We start from the raw sequence: 21536 nt of genomic DNA, 5'->3' as shown, positions 1-21536 counted from the left end.
GTAAAATGTGTGTACCCAGGGTCAGGGTTTCTTGTGGGGTGGGGAATACTGATTAGTTGAAATGCATTTTTTTTGTTTCCTACTCTGCCTATGGGTTTTACGTAACTGAACTAAGCATGCTAAGTGTATAATTATGATGAGCACTGGTGCCTCTTTCAAAATTGTGAATTTCATGGCCTCTGGATTAAAACATGAACCAATTTCAATGGTTGGAAAGTTGTTATATGATGCTCAGGTGACCTATAAGGCCCATGGGCCTCTTGTATATTTCATCTAAGAGTAACAGGTGCATCTTGTGTATAAAAATCTTAAATAAGCAAGCTTGTCCTCTATGTTTGCTGAAGTGAAAAGTGTCTCAGATTTAAGAAAATTCCTCCAGAAACGAGGAAATCGGCAAAAATCCCACTTTGTCACCGGCAGTGACCCTCTTGTAGCCTCTGTGTATGCTTTGAATTAAGATTAATGCTGGTTTTAAAATACGCATCATTAAATTAAAAGTTTTTAACTACAAACTATTACAAATTTAACTGGGTTTTTTTTATCTGTACATCAAACAAGGTACCAAGTTCGACTGTTACCATACATGTACCTTCTCCTTTCAAGAGAATATTTTGAATTAATTCAAGGTATGTCATACACGTAAATGTTTTTTTTTTCATTGCTTTGAATCTGCAGATTATCCCTGTTTTACAACATACTTATATATTTCTCCATGTAAGTTTGATTTTGGGGGCAAATATTGGTCATTACCGAATAAAGGCATTTTAATAAGAAATAAATTTCTTTTTTATGCTCCATAACATTAGTGTGATCAAATAAGGTGTTTTAGGGCATAATTTGGGGTAAACAAGATGAAAAATCATATTTTAACCTGTCATTTCCAAGGAAAAATTAAGATAAACAGTCATAGATATGGGTTTTTTTCCATATCAGACAAAGAAAATGTATCCAGTTTGCCTATAGTCTTTCAGAAAACGGTAAATACTTTATTTTCTGCATAATTCTGTTGGAGCCATAAAGTATGGGAAAAAGAAAATTGAAAGTTATTATCAAATCATAATGGATCTAGCACCAAAAAGTTAGTCCAAAGACATTTCCTAGATCTTGACCTTAATAATTAATAGGGAGGTGCATTGTTCTTATAAGGGGATCTCTTAACGAGGCCGAGTCTAATTCGAGTGCGCATGACTTTGCACAGCTTTTCAATTTCATGTAATCATTTGTGTGACAGTACACCTTTGCAAAATATTGTGATCTTAATACAAAATTAACTCCTATTGGTCTGAATTTGCGATTTTACGACAATAATTAAGGAAAAAACGCAAAATTGGCTCTAACGACGTCACCATTTTCGGATTTTGTAAGCAATGCATTACGCTGAAAAATGACGCATGACTCGCTTGTTTGTTCAAGACGTCCACATGGATATTATACTAAAAACTGATGACTGAACAATCAAAGAAACATTCTATCAATCTAAACATTGCTATTTTTACCGAAAAAAAAAATCATATGCACCGATAATTCATCTGAACGGATATGTAAAGTATGGCAATATTTTAGAGGTATTTGGCTTTGAAAAAATAAACTTCGTTATTACTTATTTAATTTTTGGTGAACTTCTTTGAAATTTCAAAATTTGGTGTCTTTTTACAATAACTTTCATCTACTTGATTGAAAAAGAATTCCCTTCAGAAATACCAAAAATATTGATAATTCGGTGCTTTTCCATATAGGGTCCAATAGTAAAATTTGACAACTTTTGAAATGGCCCCCTAAGAATCGGGATGGTAAACATTCGATTTTTCTTAAAACAATAAATATATAAAAATAAGTATCAAAAAATTATCAAAATCCCTAGGGCAGAAATAATTAGACTCGGCCTCGTTAAAGACATTTGATATGGCCTCACTACAGTGGGATGCTGGTGCCAGACAACAGATGATAGACATTGCTTATCACAACTGAGCCATTTGAGTTAAATGGTTTGGTATTGCTGTTATTTTTTAAATCTGGGCTTTTACAAAGTCTTATCCAACTTGATACATACAACAGAAATCTTTTCTTTCAATTTTTAAAATTTATATATTTCAATACTATCTCAAATAAACTGGACGGAATTAAAATTACAATAAGTAAATGCATGCAAAAAAGAAACAATTAAAAAAAAAAACATGAAAAATTAGTATTTTAACAATATATATACTTATATCACAAAGCAAAAATATTAAGATGCCAGAATCTGAGCTTGGTTTATTTTTGGGGAAAACATATTTCAATTATAAGTTACAAAACTTTCAGTTTTACAACTCATGAAGTCTTTTTTCTTGATGACTGCAAAATTTTTCCACTGAAATGATAAATGGAAACTATGCTTGTTTATATATTAAAATCACATACATGTATAAAATACTAATATACATGTACATGTACTTATATGTGACTATAATGATATACTTTGTACTTTGAATTCAACACCTAATTTTATCTGAACATAAGCAAACGAGAAAATATACTAGTAATTTTTGTTAGGCATTCCTCAAATCCATATTTTTTAATAAAAAAAATATATATTTAAAAATAGGGATGGCAATCAATTGCAGAATTGCTAATCGGTTAACCGCAAAACGTTCCGACCAATTCACCGGTTAGTCGTATTAAGATATACATTTTGACATTTTCTTTTCATATACACAAAAAGACTAAAAAGACTTTAGAAGATACATTCTGTTTATTTTTTTGATCAGGGAATCTTATGTACATAAGAGTATATTTTATTTCAATAGACATGAAAAAATTAAGAAAACCATGAATCTTGCTTGAAAATTCAGACAGGGATAGATGTCAAAGAAGTTAATTCTGCATTGCCACCATAATCAGAACTAGTCTATGTCTGAACTCTCACTTTATTTACAATTTACAACGTTCTTTATAATAATAATTTAATTTTACTTGTAACACATCATTTGATTGGATAAAAGATTTTATCCATTTTGTATAACATAACTTGCCTACGTCACAATGAGTTACGTCAAAAAACGTATTACTCTGCTAGACATTACTTTAAACATTTAATCCACGTGAAACCTTATTCGGGGGGGGGGGGGGGGGGGGGGATTGTCTCATTGTCTGCACTGAAATTAAATTATAAGGAATGAATCTTATTTCAACTTATATTATAATTATATGATATAACAAAACTTGGGGCAGCTTACGCTTCTTTATAAACCGCTTTCGGTTTATAAAGCGTAAACTGCCCCAAGTTATGTTATATCGTATAATATAAGTTGAAATAAGATGCATTCCTTAAATAAAATTTAATAGATAACAGCAAAATATAGACATACTTTAATTAAAAGTGCTTAACAGTGATGTTCTTAATTTCATTAAAAAAACCACAGGACTATCTGCCAGTGGGTAATGGCATGATGTTATAAAAACAGTAATTAACACTTTATGAATTGACCAATTACCCTGCAATTTCAATCTGGAGTCCTATAATTACCTCCAAATATTCTTTATTATAAAATGTGTAAAAACACTAAATAAAAATCTATACAGAAAGGATTTTAAGGAAACTGCGCTCACATTTACATAATTATATTTTTTCTGACTAACCGACTCAGGATTTTTTAACTGATTAGCATTGTTCCAACTGATTAATTGATTAACCGGTTACAATTGCCATCCCTATTTTAAAAAAATGAATGATCTAATGTTATTTGAACAAGTTCATTATAAATCACATTTACATAAAAAATCTCTTTTGCACTGCTTCATTTGCAAATGTAGTTGGGTGCAAAACTTCAAACTATGAATATTTTAAATTAAATTTCAGTTCCATGTCACTTCCTATAGAAGAGGCAACAGTTAGTAGGTCACTTTTCCTTTCATTTTCTGCTGAGCTGAGATGCTCATGCCTGTATCATGCTGGGCATCACTCACAAGCTCAAGAAAGGCATTTCTTGTCTGGAAATGGAAAAATAAAAATAAAATTAAGAATGATAACACTGATAATTTTAAGACAAACTGATTCTGACAATGTTATGTAGCATTACATTATGGACTTTGCAATCTTTCCATATTTTGCCATCCTCGCAATGCCAGGGGGGTCCCAAGTTAACATGTTGCCATTGGACACTCCCAGCATATTTCATTAGAAATTTTAGGGCTTGCTCTCATAAACAGTTAAGAGCCATTCTCTGTAACCACATAAACTTCGTTGCCAAGCATGGTGACCAATTTTGATGAAACTTTACCCAGTATTGGTACTTGACACCAGAAACATATATCAAATTAATTTTGTTGCTATGCGTCTTGGTTGCCATGGCAACAGCCAGAAAAATTTGAAAAATTGAGATTTCCAACTATTTTAATGAAATCTTTACTGAGCCTTAATAAAAACTAGGAAAAGCAAACAAACCTTTCTCAAAAAAACACGACACCTTGTTTCCACTTATACTGTAAAGAAACTGCTTAGAATATATCTCTAAGTAAGTGGTAACCAAGGGTACATTTGGAATACATTTAAAAAGCTGAAATATGCTGAAAAACACTCAGTATTCACCAATAGTAGGTGTTACATGCTCAAACTCAATCAACAACTTACGAAAAACAATGAAAATGTTTGACCTTAAGTATATAGGCATAGGCAATATTATTCTATAAATAACTTTTCTGGTTGCAATGGTAACACAGGGAACAAGCAAGGGCAGTAACTAAGATTAGGTTAATGCCACTGTCTTGAGGAAAAACATGAAAATTCAAGACTGTCAAATATGCATCCTAATAGGACATTGCAACACCAACACCATAAGAAAAATTGGAATTAATTTGCTTCATTGCAGTGTTACCCATTAAAAATTTACTTGTCGTTAGATCAAGAAACATATTATATGACTCACCTTAGTAGTACTTATCTGGTAGAACTAAAGTTGAATATCATATATTGATAATTCATAAAATTTGATGAAAAAACAACACTGTTGCTATGGTTACCTTGAAATGTTAGATTTTGTAATCTTTAAATCAATTTTAAACCCTGTGCGCCAGCTTTTTGCATCCAGTTAGAGATTTGATGATAGTCAAAATTAAAAGTCAGGTTATCCATTAATAAATATCAATCAGTTTTGGGAATCTTCATTTAAGGATACGTATCCAAGGAAAGAAAATATTTTTCAGATATTTTCTGCTTGTTTCCACAGCAATGCTCTATTTAATGAATCTGATTTTAATTTTTTTTACCCTGTGTGACCACACCAACACCTTTAAAAATGGATCATCAGTTATAAGGAAACATGCTTTTTAAAAAGATATGATCATTTTTAAACATACAGAGTGTAAATCTGAAGGCTCTCTATGAAATAAAAGCCTTGGCAACCATTGCCAACTAAAATGAAATGTCATAATTTGTTCTTGGTATATGTTTCAAAGCTCTTTTCTCTTTTATTTGGTCACATTTCATCCTATAATTACTTTTCATTTTTAAGTGTATGACTTTATAAAATTCAAAGATTTTTTTTTAAACTTTTGAATACTTTGTTACTAGGGATGTCAAAATTGTCAATAATTGATATTCGAACATTCATAGGAGTATTCAATATATTCTATTCGATAAATTAAATACATTTTTGCATTATAAAGTACATGTATATATTTTAACTCTTCTGTCAACTATTATATGTTTTGTCGTTCTTTTGGAATAAAATTTCACAAAGAGTTTTGTAAATGCAAAGTAATAACAACTTTTTTTTAATTTTAAAATATATGAAGAGTATACATCTAAAATGTAATGAAAATTTTATTTTTAATAATTCAAAAGCTTTTTAAAAAGATTACACTAATTACATTTATACCACTCAAAACAATTATCTACAGAAGGAAAATTAAAATCAATTAATTTTAGTGAATTAATTACCCGATAATTATTTTTAATGATATATACATAAACAAGGGATCCATGTGTTTTCTGCAAAATTGTGTCCTTACAACAATACAAACTGATTGTAAATGTAAAGAATAATTTATTCTGATAATTACACTCTTCACACTTTTAAAGTAATCCAACAGGACTGTCTTTTATTATTTTTAAAATCAAATGTTATTCATGTCAACGGTATAATTATTAAAATTCAAATAAAACTTGTCATTTTTCTCATTTAAATGCTTGTATGACTTTAAAAAATTTCAAAAATTTGTTTCGAATATCAACTAAACTATTTGACATCCCTATTTGTTACCATAGTAACATATGTAATACAAGTCATGTACTTGATTTACCAAACATGTTTATCATGCATTTAAGACATCAGGCCTTCAACTTTAAGAAATAATAATTCCCAATTGTTTGATTTGCCACAAATGTTAACTATGGGGCTCTAAACATGTCAGAAAAATGACATTTTTCAAACTTAAAGACATGTTGCCATGGTAACTATATCACTTAGCAACCAATTTTTGCCCAATTTTAGTTTAAGGTATCAAAGGCTTTTATCATAGAGAGTTTAGAGAAATTCTGAGACTGTGCATGCCACAGCTCCTACATAAAATTTCAAGTTATAACATAATGGCTCTTAAATTACTAGCTTTAGAATGAAAAAGATGCAGTTGACACTTCAAATGCATGTGTTACATGTACAAGTAGTTAAATTATGAGTGACTTAATGTTATTGGTTGAAAAATAAGAAAACCAATCAAGATTCTTAATTTTTCCACAGCCCACAAACATTGAATGAAATATGCCTGGGGTCCTATGGCAATGTGTTGACTCGGGACCTCTGGAATTGCGAGGATGATATTTTGCCTGCGTAAAGAATTCTTTATAAATACAATATTAGCTAAAAGAACTCAGGAGTTATAGTGTCACATGTACGGTAGATAAAGGAATCAACATTGAGTTTAGGAGAGAACTCCTTGTATATCTAACTTTCTGAAACTTGTGTTCAATTCTCTTCACATATTGTCTATTGAAACATGTTCAAAACAACTTTGAGGTGGTGTACATGTATGTTTTATGCAGATCTATGCATGTAAATTAGGGAATAACTATCTTCTAATTTGGTATTTGCGACCGTTAATGCTGATTTAATGGTCACAAACTGAGTTTTACCGGCGACGCGTAAGCGGAGCCGGTAAAACGGATGTTTGCGACCGTTAAATCAGCATTAACGGTTGCAAATACCAAATTTGAAGATCAGATATTCCCATTCTAATGCAATCCATACATTTTGTTTGTTGTTTACGTCTTATTTTGTCGAATTTTGTTATATAAAATACGTCATGGGGCATTTTGTTTTTGCATCGCTCTATTATGACGTCACAATGTAAAGCTTTCACTCCCGTTAATGCTAGTTTTACTGCCTCAAACACCAGTGCATTAGCCAATCAAAAAGTGTTTTACAAAACAATTGCATTAGAATATGTATTTAAGGATAAAATGTTAATTGTTTTTTGTTTTATGAATTTGTGGTCAAGTTATTTGCTTGCGTGATAATTTGTATAAATTCCAAAGAGATTTATGCATAAAATGCTCACAAAAGCCAATGTTGCTTGATCAAAACCATAAAACCAAACAAGAGGCCCAGGGGCCACATCGTTCACCTGAGCAACTGGCTAGGTAGAAGCAAAAATCAGTTCAGTATCGAAAAATTTAAAATTATCATTATAGTGGGTTTTGGGGAGGGGGACTTTGAACAAACTTAAATCTACACTTCCTATGAATGCTTTTGAATTAATATGACACATAATGGCTTTGCGGTTTATAAGATGAAAATTTTAATTGACATAGCCTTTATATATTCCTTTGTTATGATCCACTTTAATGGCTCCTCTATTCTCCTGATTGGTCATGATTTGAAAATTATTTAAACTACAATACCTTTCTTACGCTTTTATATAGATGATCAATCATGGCTTAATTGTGAAGAATTTTACCGATTTTTCCCATGCATTCCTATGAAAAAAAAACTTGATCACCCATTCAGCATTGTGATCCCACTCTATCCCCAGGGGTCATGATTTGAACAAACTTGAATCTACACTACTCTAGGATGCTTCCAAGTGAGTTTCATCTTTCCTGGCCCACAGGTTCTTGAGAAGGAAGATTTTTAAAAGATACCATAAACTTATTACTAATTCATAATTATCTTTCCTTGGAAAAGGGCTTGGCCCTTCATTTGAATAAACTTAAATCCCCTTCATGTACCCAAGGATACTTTGTTGCAAGTTTGGTTGAAATTGGCCCAGTGGTTCTTAAGAAGAAGATGAAAATGTGAAAAGTTTACAACAACAACAACAACAATGATGATGACAACAACAACGACAGACAACGGACAAAGGAGATGGGTGAATATGACGAGAGATAAGCCCATATCGCAACAAACATGAAGGTGAAAAATAAAATCTCAATTATATCAAAATTTTCCTTAATATTTCATCTAACATGAAAGTATACTTTATATAAAATCTCTACAACTTGCACAATTCTCATGAAGATTGAAGTTATTTGGCTATGAAATATTATACACACACGAAAGAGGACAAACAGGTCATTTTTTCACACTATAACACTATTTTACGATATGAGTGGGTATTCTCTCCTTTTTTTGGAAAGTTAATCCTCAAAGTTTGCATACAAACATACATATTTTGGTTTCCAAAATTATGAAGCAAAGACCCACTATACCTTTAAGATATAATTTTATGACATAATTTTCATATCTTTTCAAGAAATAGTTGAAGTCCCTTAAGTCAATGGTCATATCACAAACATGATTTAAATGCCACAGTTCATCAGGACTTGTGTAGCGTAGTGGTTAGCATGCTAGTCTCAATAGAGAATGCAACTCAGGATTTTTATTACCAGGGTTCGAACCCAAAGGATACCATATTATTTTTCTTTTATAAAAGAATGAATATTAACGAAAAATTTTCCTCAAAACTTTTTGTTTATCATGATTTCATAAAAATCAATGATGAGAACTTTACTCTAAATACTTAATTCACAATTTGAATATGATTTTTATATATCTGAAGCTAGTGGGCTTTCTGCACGCTAAGTTCACCCATCTCCTTTGATCAGAAAGGCTCACTTGAGCCTTCGACTCAGGTGAGTTTAAAAATTGACACTTATTCCTTACATGCTGTATTTACATGATTCTGTTAATTCACATGCTTGATCCTAGCCCTGCCCACTTCTCTTTCTCTCCCTTCGACTGATCACATCATTTAATTTCAAACCATGCCAATAATGAACTTGAAGTTTTACAAAGAAATCAAGGTTTCTTCTTATTATTAGTATGATCTAGAACCAAGAAATTTAACTTTAAATGATACAGGATAAATGCTTAAAACAAAACTGACGCTGAACTCCCTGAAAGCTCCTTGGTTCTAGAGTCTTATTACAGCAAAAACAAACGGTTCTAAGAAAACATTTATCAATTGCAATTAGAAACTAGTGCTAATTGTAACGGGGACCGTTACAGATGTTCCCCAAATGCTCCCCAGATCCCTTCTTGTGCCTATTCCTGTAAGACTTTTTTTATTTGCTCAGATTCGACGGATTCTATTTAAGAATATAAAATTTACAATGATATCAACTATATATTATTTAACGTTTCACATGCCCGCGCACGCATATGCAAGATAATCATGGCATGTTTGCTAATTAAGAATTCCTGAGAATCAAAGGAAATAATACAGAGATAAATGTTACTATTTTTCAAGTATTTTAGTCATTTTACGCATTGCGCATGCGCAAGTGCTTGCATGTCCATACTTTCAATTTTGATAGTAGCATAATGTAGATATCTATTATATTCTAAATTTTATCCTGATTTATTGAGAAATAAGAAAGTTATAGGCATTTAAAGTTTAAGCCAGTCAGATTGCAGCACACGTGCATGCACGTGCTTTCCTTAAAATTCTTGTATATCACATTGTAGAACCTTCTAATGTATGACTATATTTAAAATTTCAAAGTATTTTGTCAAAAAATATATAAAGATATTGAGACTTTAGTTTCAGCCAATCAGAGCGAAGCGCATGTGCATGCACGTGAGTTCATGATAATTTGACCATATCCTGTTGTCTATAGTACTAATATATACTTATATTATTATTTTCAAAACATTTCATCAAAATATAGAAAAATTACAGCTTCATCTATTATATTGGTCATTTCACGTGTTGCATGTGCGCGCTCTTACAGGCACGTGTGCGCAAAATGACCTTGATTCCGAAATTCTACAAAACATGTCTACTTACCCTAAAAAGGTTTTACCTACATCGGATGAACAGTTTACAAGATCATTCGCGGACAAATAAGTGCCCAGGAAGAAGAAAAATAATAATAAGAAACAGAGTAAAAACAATATGTTCCCCAACTTCGTTTGGGAAACATAATAAGAATTAAACAAAATTCTGTTGTTTGAAAGTGTAGGGAAACAAAGCCTTTGATAAAAGTGCTGCCTTGCAAGAATATAGAAATAATTTATATCACTTTATCCAAATGCTAATTTCTTTTCAAACACTGTGAAATCACTAATTTTTGTGGGGGTTTAATTTTCGTTGTTTTCGAGGTATGTAGAGCCCCACAAATTTATGACCACCTTGAAATGTAAAATTACATATGCGTTACTACTAAACATTTTTCAACCACAAAATCAAATCCCCACAAACCAATATTTTTTCCGATTTTACAGTATTGGAGAGGTATAGCAAACTAACATGTTAAGTGCTTGTCTCTGCTGTTTGTTTTTAAAAAAGGGAACAATTTTTCTAAAACCTGAAGATTTAATGCAAATACTGATATGAGGAATAAAATATCTATGATTGAAAAATATTCTTTTATAGAGAGTATTAAATATACAACATCTTGAATTTCAATAACTGCAGGCTAGCTTTGAAGGATTAAAATTAATATACACGTAAGACCTAGCTCTTTTTCAATTTAGTTCATATAAATATATGCATATATTTATTTAAAACTATGATATACATGTACATATTAAATATAATGTTTTTTCTAACTTTTTCTATGTTGAACACTTATATATTTTTATTAATAAATGTGTTATAAACACTTACAAGTACACATACAGAACAAACTTTGCTAAACAAGAAAAATAATGTACCGGTAAACATGTACTTGTTAATCTAACTTATAGTTTACACATCAGGCACACATACAAGTGAGCTTGCTAATCTCCAAAGTTATTACTGAGATCAAAGAGATGCAGCACACATTATTCTCCGATAAATTATGAACGTCATCAAAAAATTATCAGATCAGAAACATGTATCAAAATTAAATGCCCACTGAACTTTTTTAGATTACATATAAAAAAAATTATATCCATACAAAAATTTGTGCTTCTACAATAAATAGTGCATGTTTAAACAATAAATTGATTACTGAGGGTATAACTGAGGAAATCATTAGTGAATATTTTTACTGACTTTAAGGTTAGGCAGACAAGGTCCTAATGCCTCCAGTAATAGACTGTCTTCCTTTACACACTTAGTCCAGTCCTCAAATGACACTCTTGTGTCATGGTCATAATCCTAAAACATAGAATTCAACTTCAGGTTAAATGGTTACAAACATAATACTTCTCCATTATCTTTTAATTTACTTATCAAATAGTACAGTGTAATTAATTTAGTTTCTCTCATTCTTGTTTATTTTTAAATAAATATATTTTCTTGGATTAATATATCTGGCCAATATCTGACCCCAAAGTATCTGCTTACCCATGGAAATACATGCATGTAGTCTCTAGACTTCAAAGCATTTGCTTGTATAGCTTGTAACTCATAGGTTAGACATGAAGTCCAAAAATGATGTCAAAATTTCAATGATTTCAAAATCAAAGTACTCAGAAGTACAGAGAGCCGGGCTCATTTACAGAGTAGAATGGATTTCTTACATGAATCACGTTTATATTCTGATGAAAAAATTATTTTAAAACTATCAATATAAATGAAAAGACACTGACAGTGAGTTTTTCAATCCTAATACCACGGTCCGATTTTGTCAGAATCAGAATTAATCTGGTACTGCAGCTGAATGTAAACAAGCAGGCCAGTCTGGTTCCCTCTCCTGCTTTACTTCGTATGTGTAGAGAACTACGGTAACACTGATTATCAAAAATCCTTACGCTAATGAACTATGTTCTTTGACTTATGAAGTTTTCAAAGTCATTACTACTAATGTTTACTTTATATATATAAAACTTCGTTTTATTTTTGTTGCTTTATTTAGCGTTTGTATTATCTCAAAAGCGGTTGAGAGTAAGAACTATATTTTTGCACGTAACTTTAAAATGGCGACTATGGGGTTAACATCCTGCCTTGAACAGGATCACATAAGCCGGCAATTGCTCTTTGAGCAATAAGCCCAGCTAATAAAATGGAGTATTTTAAATTGATGATTATACTGGGAAATATTGAGTAAAGATCTATTCAGTTCCCATCTTTTGATAAATATTGTGTATAATGATTATATCAATGAAATATGTGAACATAAATCCTAATCAAGTTTGTGTTTCATACCTGAATGAAAAACTTCAAAATGCCTACCCAAGCAAACCAATCAAACTTTGACAAAACTTTTGTAGAAAAGCGGTAGAATTACAAATAAAAGTGGTAGAGTACTTTGTAAGATTTACAAAGTTTTTGAGCGTGATCTCCACCAATTAAATTTTTGTTACATTTAAAAGAGCAAGTACTTTGTTAGATTTACAAATTTTTTGAGCGTGGTCTCCAATTGAATTTTTGTTACATTTATAACTGAGAGTACTTTGTTAGACTTACAAATTTTTTTAGCGCGATCTCCAATTAAATTTTTGTTACATTTTTAACAGAGAGTACTTTGTTAGACTTACAAATTTTTTGAGCGTGATCTCCAATTAAATTTTTGTTACATTTATATCATCAAGTAATTTGTTAGATTTACAAATTTTTTGAGCATGATCTCCACATATTAAATTTTTGTTACATTTATAACAGCAAGTACTTTGTTAGATTTACAAATTTTTTGAGCGTGATCTCCACCAATTAAATTTTTGTTACATTTATTACAGAGAGTACTTTGTTAGACTTACAAATTATTTGAGCGTGAGCTCCAATTAAATTTTTGTTACATTTATAACAGAGAGTACTTTGTTAGACTTACAAATTTTTTTAGCGTGATCTCCACCAGATCTTTGATTCCTTCATCTGGATCCTCCTCTGTGGCGGGCTGTAACAGAGTTCTGTGTTAATGAAGGTAAATAAGCAAATACATCAAAGAGGCATCTCAAGATATAGTTAACGGGTCTTGACAGCTTTTGGGGTCCAGAGCTATCATAAAATTATGTAGATGATAAAGCTATGATATAACAATTTAATAAGTTAACTGTCAATTCCCTTGATTTTTAAGATCTTGACCTAAAATACAGAGATACTTTGACTTGATCTAAATCTGTGATACATTATGAAGTCACAGTATTTAAAAACAAAATGTCAACTATAGAAGGAAATATGGAGATAGAGTAGTAATCTTTTCTTATAAATGACAAGCTCTTTTAAAATATAAGATATTAATGCTGGGTAAAGAGAAAAAATATAGACAGGTGAATTTTAATTCAAAAAATTTTGTTACACATTATCTACAATCCTTATGATTAATTTTGCTGAAAAGTTTTCTTAGTAAATGACCAAGTATTACTGGGATTGTAGCCAAGCCATATTTCTAAATTGTCTTTTTTTAAGAGGAGAGGGACCTTTCTTTGAAACATTACTCTTAAATTCCTAACACTTATGAACACATTGTGATAATTTTGCTTGAAACTGACTTGGTGTTTCTACAGAAGTCAAAAATGGTAAATATGGATGAAAATTGAGAGTTAAATAAATCACCTAAGAGACATGAGAAAATTTGATTTTTATATTATATAGATATGTACATATTACAGATAAAATTAAATTCTCGTTGGCAAGCATGCCTTAGTTTTCAGTTCCAGTAAAATATTTGCCTTATCTTTGAGTAGTTTCTCCCTTCAGCATGTCATATTCTCCTACCTTTAGTATGCTATTTTTCAGGAGGTGGAACATTTCTTCTCTTGATATATACCCATCAGCATTCATATCATAAACATCAAAGCAAACTAAAACAGAAATTAACTGTGGAAAAATATCAATCAGCATAAATTTAAATAATATAGTTACTTTGTGGCAATCAAGAGACCCATTGACTCTGACATCTTTAAATGACAGAACAGAGTTTTCACTCTTGCTCAACACATTTATGATACCTGTTTATTACCAACATATTTTTGTAACAAAATAAATGTGTGTAGAATCAATACATACATGTTATATTTAATTTTAAAGCAGAGATATTAGAAAACAGCAAACATTAAGTTCACATGGAATTACATGAAACTTTTGCCCATTTAAAAAATAGATAACTCTAGTTAGAGTATTACAAATTCTCTCCAAATGAAAACTGCTTAATTCCCATAACATATTCTAAATGCATTAGGAACATAGTGTCATACAGTCCAGCAATTTGTAAGCATGACTGTTTAATAATTTTTGAAAATTCTCCCCTGATTTGAGCAGTCTGCACCAGACAACAATTGCATTTTGAGGATAAACTGAATACAGGTGTTGCCTACATTGCATGTATTTTTACAATAGCAGACTTGTCTAAATCAGAAGGTCCTGTTGGCAAAGCCAGTGAAAATTTGTCTGGACCAATAACTTTTAAGAAAACGTTGGTCAAGATGACCATCTGACAAAATTAAAAATACTGCAAAGTTAATAAAGGTTGGGATCAGGATGAACAGCTGAATGTCACAAACACAGAAAAGAGGGCTGCATATGTCGCTTATTGAAGATGGTCAGTTTACTGTAAACCAACTATTATTGGCGTCATCTTTTATTTGCTGTTGCATTGGTTAGATTGAAATCAATCTGCGAATTAATCATCGCAAACAAGGAAACATTCTCTACTTATACAAAGCAAAATAAATGGTTCATGGTGATTAATATTCATGAGTAAAAGTAAGTCGCTAGATTCACAGATATTTGTCTATTGGATGCACAAACAAAATCTGATTGAAATTGTTTTAATAGCTATATAGAAGAAGCTATACAGTAAAACTAGTCTAATCTGAGCATTATTGGTTCCACAGAATTTAGCCAGGTTAAACAACATTCTGGATTGTATATTTTAAACAATAACATTCACTGAAAAGGATTTCAACTTTAGATCATATTAGACAAGAATTAGGAATACACAACATCCAGATAAGATAAGTTTCACTGTATATGCATGAGGACACACAAAAACCAGATAGCTATAGGTCACCTGAGTGATTCAGATGTTCTGATGGTAGTATACTTAGTGTTCAGATTCTGAACTTAAGAATTTTAAGAATTAGATGCAATTCACTTTAAAGTTTGCTCAGTTTCTGAGATTGAATATTTATGTAACTTACACTTTGTTTTTTCCTCCATTGTTCCACGGAGAAAGATAGATAGACCTTTCACCCATTCCAGCTCATTGATGAAGCCATCATTGTCCTCATCAAATGCACGGAAAACTATTTAAAAAATGTTCCTATGTTACATACTGTAAACAAAATTAATTAAGCAATAAACATACAGGTGTTCATGACTACACTTCAGATGAGGATGGTTCCACAAAGAAGATGGGCGCATTTGGCTAGTGATCTGCAGGAATCATTTGTACGAAACATTTATGGTTTAAATGTCCATGATTTGGTTGGCTGAACATATCTGGTCATATTTTACAAACACGTCCATAGGGTTTTTTTTCATTTAGTTTGAAATACCTTGTGAAATTGTAACATTTATGCCAGGGCTCGACATTAACTTTTTTTCTTACTTGTCCATTCGGACAAGTGACCAAGACATTTACTTGTCCGAATTTAAACTTCACTTGTCCGAAAAATTTTCAATAAAGTTCAATAGTTTCAACTTGAAAATTAAAATAAAGTCCATTTATTTACACATGTCATGCGCTTGATTGATTCTTGATGTTATTGATAAATACAACAGACACATGAAACGAAATTTAATTTAGGCTTACTGTCCTGACAATAACATAAATGTCCACAAGTGAACCTGTCAACATCAAACAATTCACACTTCGGTTCGTATCTTCCATGACTTTTCAGTAGTATGCAATTAGTGAACTTCGATCGAAGTTTAGATTTTATGTACAGCTTCCGTCTTGAGACTACCGATTTAGCTCAATCGACTGGTTTTAGTTTTCAACAGTCATTCTTTTTATTATTTAGAGACCCCTTTACATTAAAATGCACTTGTCCAATTGGACAAGTGCCCAGCAATATTCACTTGTCCGTATTTATTTTTCATTGGTACCGGACAAGCGGACAAGTGTTAATGTCGAGCCCTGTAATAATGCCCGTTTTTCCTAAGGGGTACTATAACATAGTAATGTTTCACAAAAAAATAAACACCTAAAAAATTTAATGCATAGATGCATGATACGTATACATGTACATTATAGAATAGAAGATTAGAATTGATTTCGCTAGAGAACCAAACTGAACCAAAATTTATCTAATTCAAAATTTTAATACATCAGTATATAAAACAAAACTGACAGAATAAATGGTTGTTTGCATGAAAACAAAAAAAAATGCCCGATGCCAGTCTCGAACCAAAAACTTTTCACTTCGAGTGCACTGAACAGGTAGCCCAACTAACTGAGCTATCACCGCTACACATGTACAGATGATTTTAAAAGGACAAAGAAGCACCACATTTGGATTTTTTGGGGGAAAAGTTCATTTTTCGTGGTCTCTGGGTCTTCTCTCCATTTTTTAAAAAAGTGTATTCGTTTCTTTGAATTAAATACGCACAAATAACGTTTCAAAATTATAAAGAGAAGACCTAGAAATAGAAAATTTTTTAGAAAAACGTGTTTAAAAATCGTACCATTTTGTAACAATTGTCTGATCTGGTCAATTTTTTAGCAAATCAAAGCTCAATTTTGGGAAATTATTTTCCTTTCCTGTTGCACAGGAACCCGATAAATAAAAAAAATGTTAAAATTTCATGTGACATGTCGAAAAAAATTTCACTTGTCAAGAACGCCCAGATTCCTGCCGTATGCCAATCAAAAGCGCCCTTGTTCTTTATTCAGGTTTACAGTAAAACAGAAAACATTATCCATATGAAAAGATACTAGAGAATATCAAAGACAAACAAACCTCTGTCTACTATCATTTCATCTGTCATTTCAAAGTTCTTGTGTACAAAGTCATTGAATTTATTACGATCCATCCTTATTTTTGGACTGTTTGGACATTGTTGTTTCAGCATTTGTAGCAATCTTTCCACTTCTGTTTTACTAACTGTGTATAAATAATGAAGATAGAAATCACTTTATGTCTAAAACAAGTCATTATCTCATGTATCTACCACTGGCTAGTGGCTGCAAATAAAATATTTTGCTACTTTTTATTTAAGATACCCTACATACAGCAAATGTGTATCTACCACTGGCTACATTTTGCTACTTTTTAATTAAGATACCCTATAATGGCCTATATACAGCAAATGTGTCTCAAGGAATACCCCCCAACTTTAAGTTTTCCTTCTACCAGTAGACAGCCACCATCAAAATTGTAGCTGCAGGCCTGTAGCGTTATGGTTTTATATATCTGTCTTAGTTTGTTATGGTGTAAGACAAATATAAAAAAAAACCATAATGCTACAGATCTCAGCTATCAAAATTGTTGACTATTATCAAATTATGACACTGTTCACTGGAAGCTAATGTAAAACATTGAGTATGTGTATGTATAAAAAACTTAAAAAGGACATGTATTTACATTACTTCCGGTGCCTGTGATACTATTCAAGAAACATGACAAAATAAATGTTAAATATCCCTAAAAAATCTTACAGTGACTTTTGTGATGCAACATCTCAATAAACTTCATTCTTTCCCCTCCTTTATACACAGGCTTTGCTTTGGAAGGCATTTTCGAAGATTCTGTCTGTGTTTCTAAAGATCGATTTATTGGGATTAATTTATCCGGAAACGAAAACGGTAGAGAGAAAAAAAATTAAAATCCTAATTGCAGTTACAAAGCAAATTATGATGTTTGAATTACAAATTTACATAATTATATATGCCTAAGTATTAGTCACATATGTCAAGCTAAATCAGTTAAAATATTGTTTAAATTTCGTTCTTTCACAAAATCGTTGATTTTAGGTGGCGTTTATCCGTCGCTAAGTGCAATGCGCATGCCTATTAATTATCATCTGGGCAAGCGGTAAAACTAGTATCCCATTCTCCATTGCAAAATTAAATACAGTCCGTGGTATGCATAAATTGATAAGCAAACAATAAAATATTTCATTTTTTATTTATCGCATCATCTGTAAATATTTTTTTAAAAGCATTAATATCAGGTTTAATGCAATAATTGAACCAAGGCTAAATAAATATTTCATAATTCGTAAAAAAGTTAACTCAGCATAAATTAAATAATAAAAAAATGAATAAAAAGACATATTTTTTATTCATAATACTTAAAAACCAACTTAATCATTTAAAAAAAAAATAAAATAAACATTTTTTTTATTTACTTTGCAAAGTATTATTACTATAAGTACTAAATTATAAATGCATAGGCCGAGTCTGGAATGGGCTAGATAGAACATTCAGATTTTTGTAAAAAAACAAATAATAGAGTTTTTCCATGTTTTCATTGGCCTACTAAACATGAGTAAGATCCACTTTTGTTATAAACCACTGATAGATAAAAACAAAAGTCAAAAATTGAAAATGAAAAGTTTCAATAATTTGAAAAATAAAAAAAAAAAATTAAATTACAAAATGGCTAAAAAAAAAGTTTGGGTCGGGTGCATTTTCAGTGGGTCGGTAGGCAACTGCAAACAAACTAATTTTTATTTTATAGGCCCGGTATGTATTTTGTTGGCCTGGCAGCATAAGGTACTGTACCAAGGGACGATGCCTATTGAGCAGTCTGGAAAAAATGAAAACCCAGGTTGCTCGGTCTTGTACCTTATGCAACCAGGACAGCTTGTTGGAGGAAATCTTAATTTGTTGGCCTGACTACTTGAGGCACCAAGGGACGGTGCCTATTGAACAGTATGACTATTCCCCATTTTCAAAAGTGATTTATCTCCCCTCAAAATCGGAACTCTTCTACACTAGCACAACTTCCGCGGACTACACGTTACGATAATCCAACAAAATAGTGATCAACTTACACGCTGCATTAAAAATTTTAAAAGAAGGAAACGGTTTGCATTTTTTTTTTTTTAGATAATAAGCGATTTTATAAAGGGTCTGTTGCCCCCCCCCTTTCTAGAAAGCTATACGAATTAGCCAGGCACGTATCATCGTCTTTAAAAGTGGGGGGGGGGGCAGCCAAAGAAATATGTTTTTTCTTACCTGGAAAAGTTGACAAGCAAAGAAAAACCTTGCCCAAAGTCGAAAAGCTACTTATTTCAGTACCAGTTCCTTGGCATACAATACTTCATTTCCCTTATATAACTTTACCGTAGTATAAACTGTGTGTGTGTTGGGGGGGGGGGGGTGGCAGCTTTCAATGAACATTTTCAATAGAAAAAATAAAACATGAATAACACTTGAGAAAAGAATGTTTTCCGTTAATTAACAAGAAATACGCTAGGAAATTATTGTATCTATTTCGTGTTTCTGCTGTCAATTCTCTGATCTAAAACAAAATGTGTATTTTCCTCGGGAATATGCATGTACGTATGCTTAGATCCTGCACTAAAACTTTGATTAAATGCAGCTCAGACTTTATACGACATATGTAACACGAATTCAGGTCGATGCTATTTTAATTAGTCTTTCTTCGTTACATGAGCACATGAGATTAAATTATTCATTTAGAATTCCATTCAAAGTTTTTAATACTATGCATGCAGTGATTCAATTATTTTACAAATAAAAAATTCTGAAAACACGGTTAATTCAAATGAAATACACCAAATGTGTTCTTGTAAGTAAAAGTTCTATTTTATGACATACAATCGAGCAAAAACGCAGTTTCTTGGTATCGGTCGCGGAAGACGAACTACTGCTGTATATGCAACAATTTCAGGGGTAAAACTGTAGATGGACATGTCATCAGTCTCCAAAAAATTCCTAGAGATGCAGAGAAGAAAATATGGCTGCAGCGTGCTAGATTAATTCGTAAAAACTAAAAATTCTTACATTTGTTCTGCACATTTTGTAAATAGTGATGATCAGTCTGCAGAACATCCACTACCGAAAATTTGTTTTTTATTTTATTTATTTTTTTTTTAAATAGGCCTATTCGAATATACATCAGCATTTTATCAGTAATTTGTTTCTTTTCTGTTTTTTGTAAGAGGGGGGGGGGGGGGGCTCACACAGCGCCTTATTATACTACTAAACAGATTAATACAAATCCAGAAAGAGACAATGAGTGGGCAATTTAAAAAAATACGAATCAGTTAAGATTTCTTTTAATTCACAAACACAATAACATTTTTCCATATGACAGAGGCATTACACCATGAACATGTTTACATCAAGAACGTCCGCGGAAGTGACTTTATTTATAGCGCATGCGTATTAAACACAGTAAAAGAGTTCCCTTCAGGGGAAATAACTCACCTTTTGAAAATGGGGAATACAGACTGTCAGTCTTGTACCCCAAGTAGCCAGGACAACTTGGGGGTATAGGGGATCCTAGTATATAAATTGAAATGTAATGCATATATTTAAGATATAATTCTTCAGAAATCAGATTCCATATTGTTCTGAATCATTTTACAAATTTGAATAAGAATTTCAACATTTTCATTGGTCATTAACCATATTAGTTTTTGGTCATTGTCCATCTTATCAAAATTCTTACAATATTTTTCTATTATCTTATACAAAATAGCCCTTTCTTCCTTTACATGACTACATAAGAATAAAACATGTTTTTCATCGTTAACTAAATTGTTGTTACATCTCTGACAAAACCTTTCATTTTGAGGAATGTTTTGATAACGCCCCCTTTCAATTTGGAGTCTGTGGGCTGATATTCGAAAGCGAATTAAATTTCTTCTATGTTCAAAGTTTTTAATTGATCTTAAATAATTCTCAAAGCCAAAATTTTGTTTAATATACATCGTCGATTTAGGCCCCACCAATCTATTTCTTGTTCGTCGGACACGTGATGAAAAAAAAAATAGGACTAGGAGCGGCCAAGCGATTGAGTAATAATATTATCAATTCATTGAAGGCAACAAATTTAGGCGGAACATGATAAAAATTGAGCAAGCAATTATATTTTTCTAACCCCCCCCCCCCCCCCCGCGATTTGTAGAGTTAGTAGATGTAAAATACGAATAAATAGAGCGGATATAGAACAGATATTAGCAAATAATTTTCTCGGTGCGGGGAATTTAAATTAAAATTATTTGCATAAATTTGCTGAAGTACGAGCGCGCGGGTCCGACGAACATAAAAA

General features: G+C 31.6%; 1 protein-coding gene across 1 annotated transcript; it reads right to left on the bottom strand.

Annotated features, from left to right (window-relative positions):
* Window positions 1–3238: 3238 nt before the first annotated feature.
* On the bottom strand, window positions 3239–18056 carry LOC134259701 (calaxin-like). Its single transcript, XM_062742290.1, has 7 exons — window positions 17948–18056; window positions 17250–17393; window positions 15486–15590; window positions 14062–14147; window positions 13175–13240; window positions 11458–11562; window positions 3239–3969 (listed from the first exon to the last, which is right to left on the bottom strand). The coding sequence occupies exons 1-7, from the start codon at window positions 18024–18026 to the stop codon at window positions 3871–3873; spliced, it is 684 nt and encodes a 227-aa protein (XP_062598274.1). The 5' UTR covers window positions 18027–18056; the 3' UTR covers window positions 3239–3870.
* Window positions 18057–21536: the final 3480 nt, after the last annotated feature.

Source organism: Saccostrea cucullata, unplaced genomic scaffold (genome assembly GCF_032062105.1).
Source record: "Saccostrea cucullata isolate Sc308-1 unplaced genomic scaffold, CSIRO_AGI_Scuc_v1 ctg1208, whole genome shotgun sequence".
Classification (NCBI taxonomy): Eukaryota; Metazoa; Mollusca; class Bivalvia; order Ostreida; family Ostreidae; genus Saccostrea; species Saccostrea cuccullata.
Note: the sequence above shows the minus strand (reverse complement) of the source record. Positions and strands in the feature narration are given on the sequence as shown.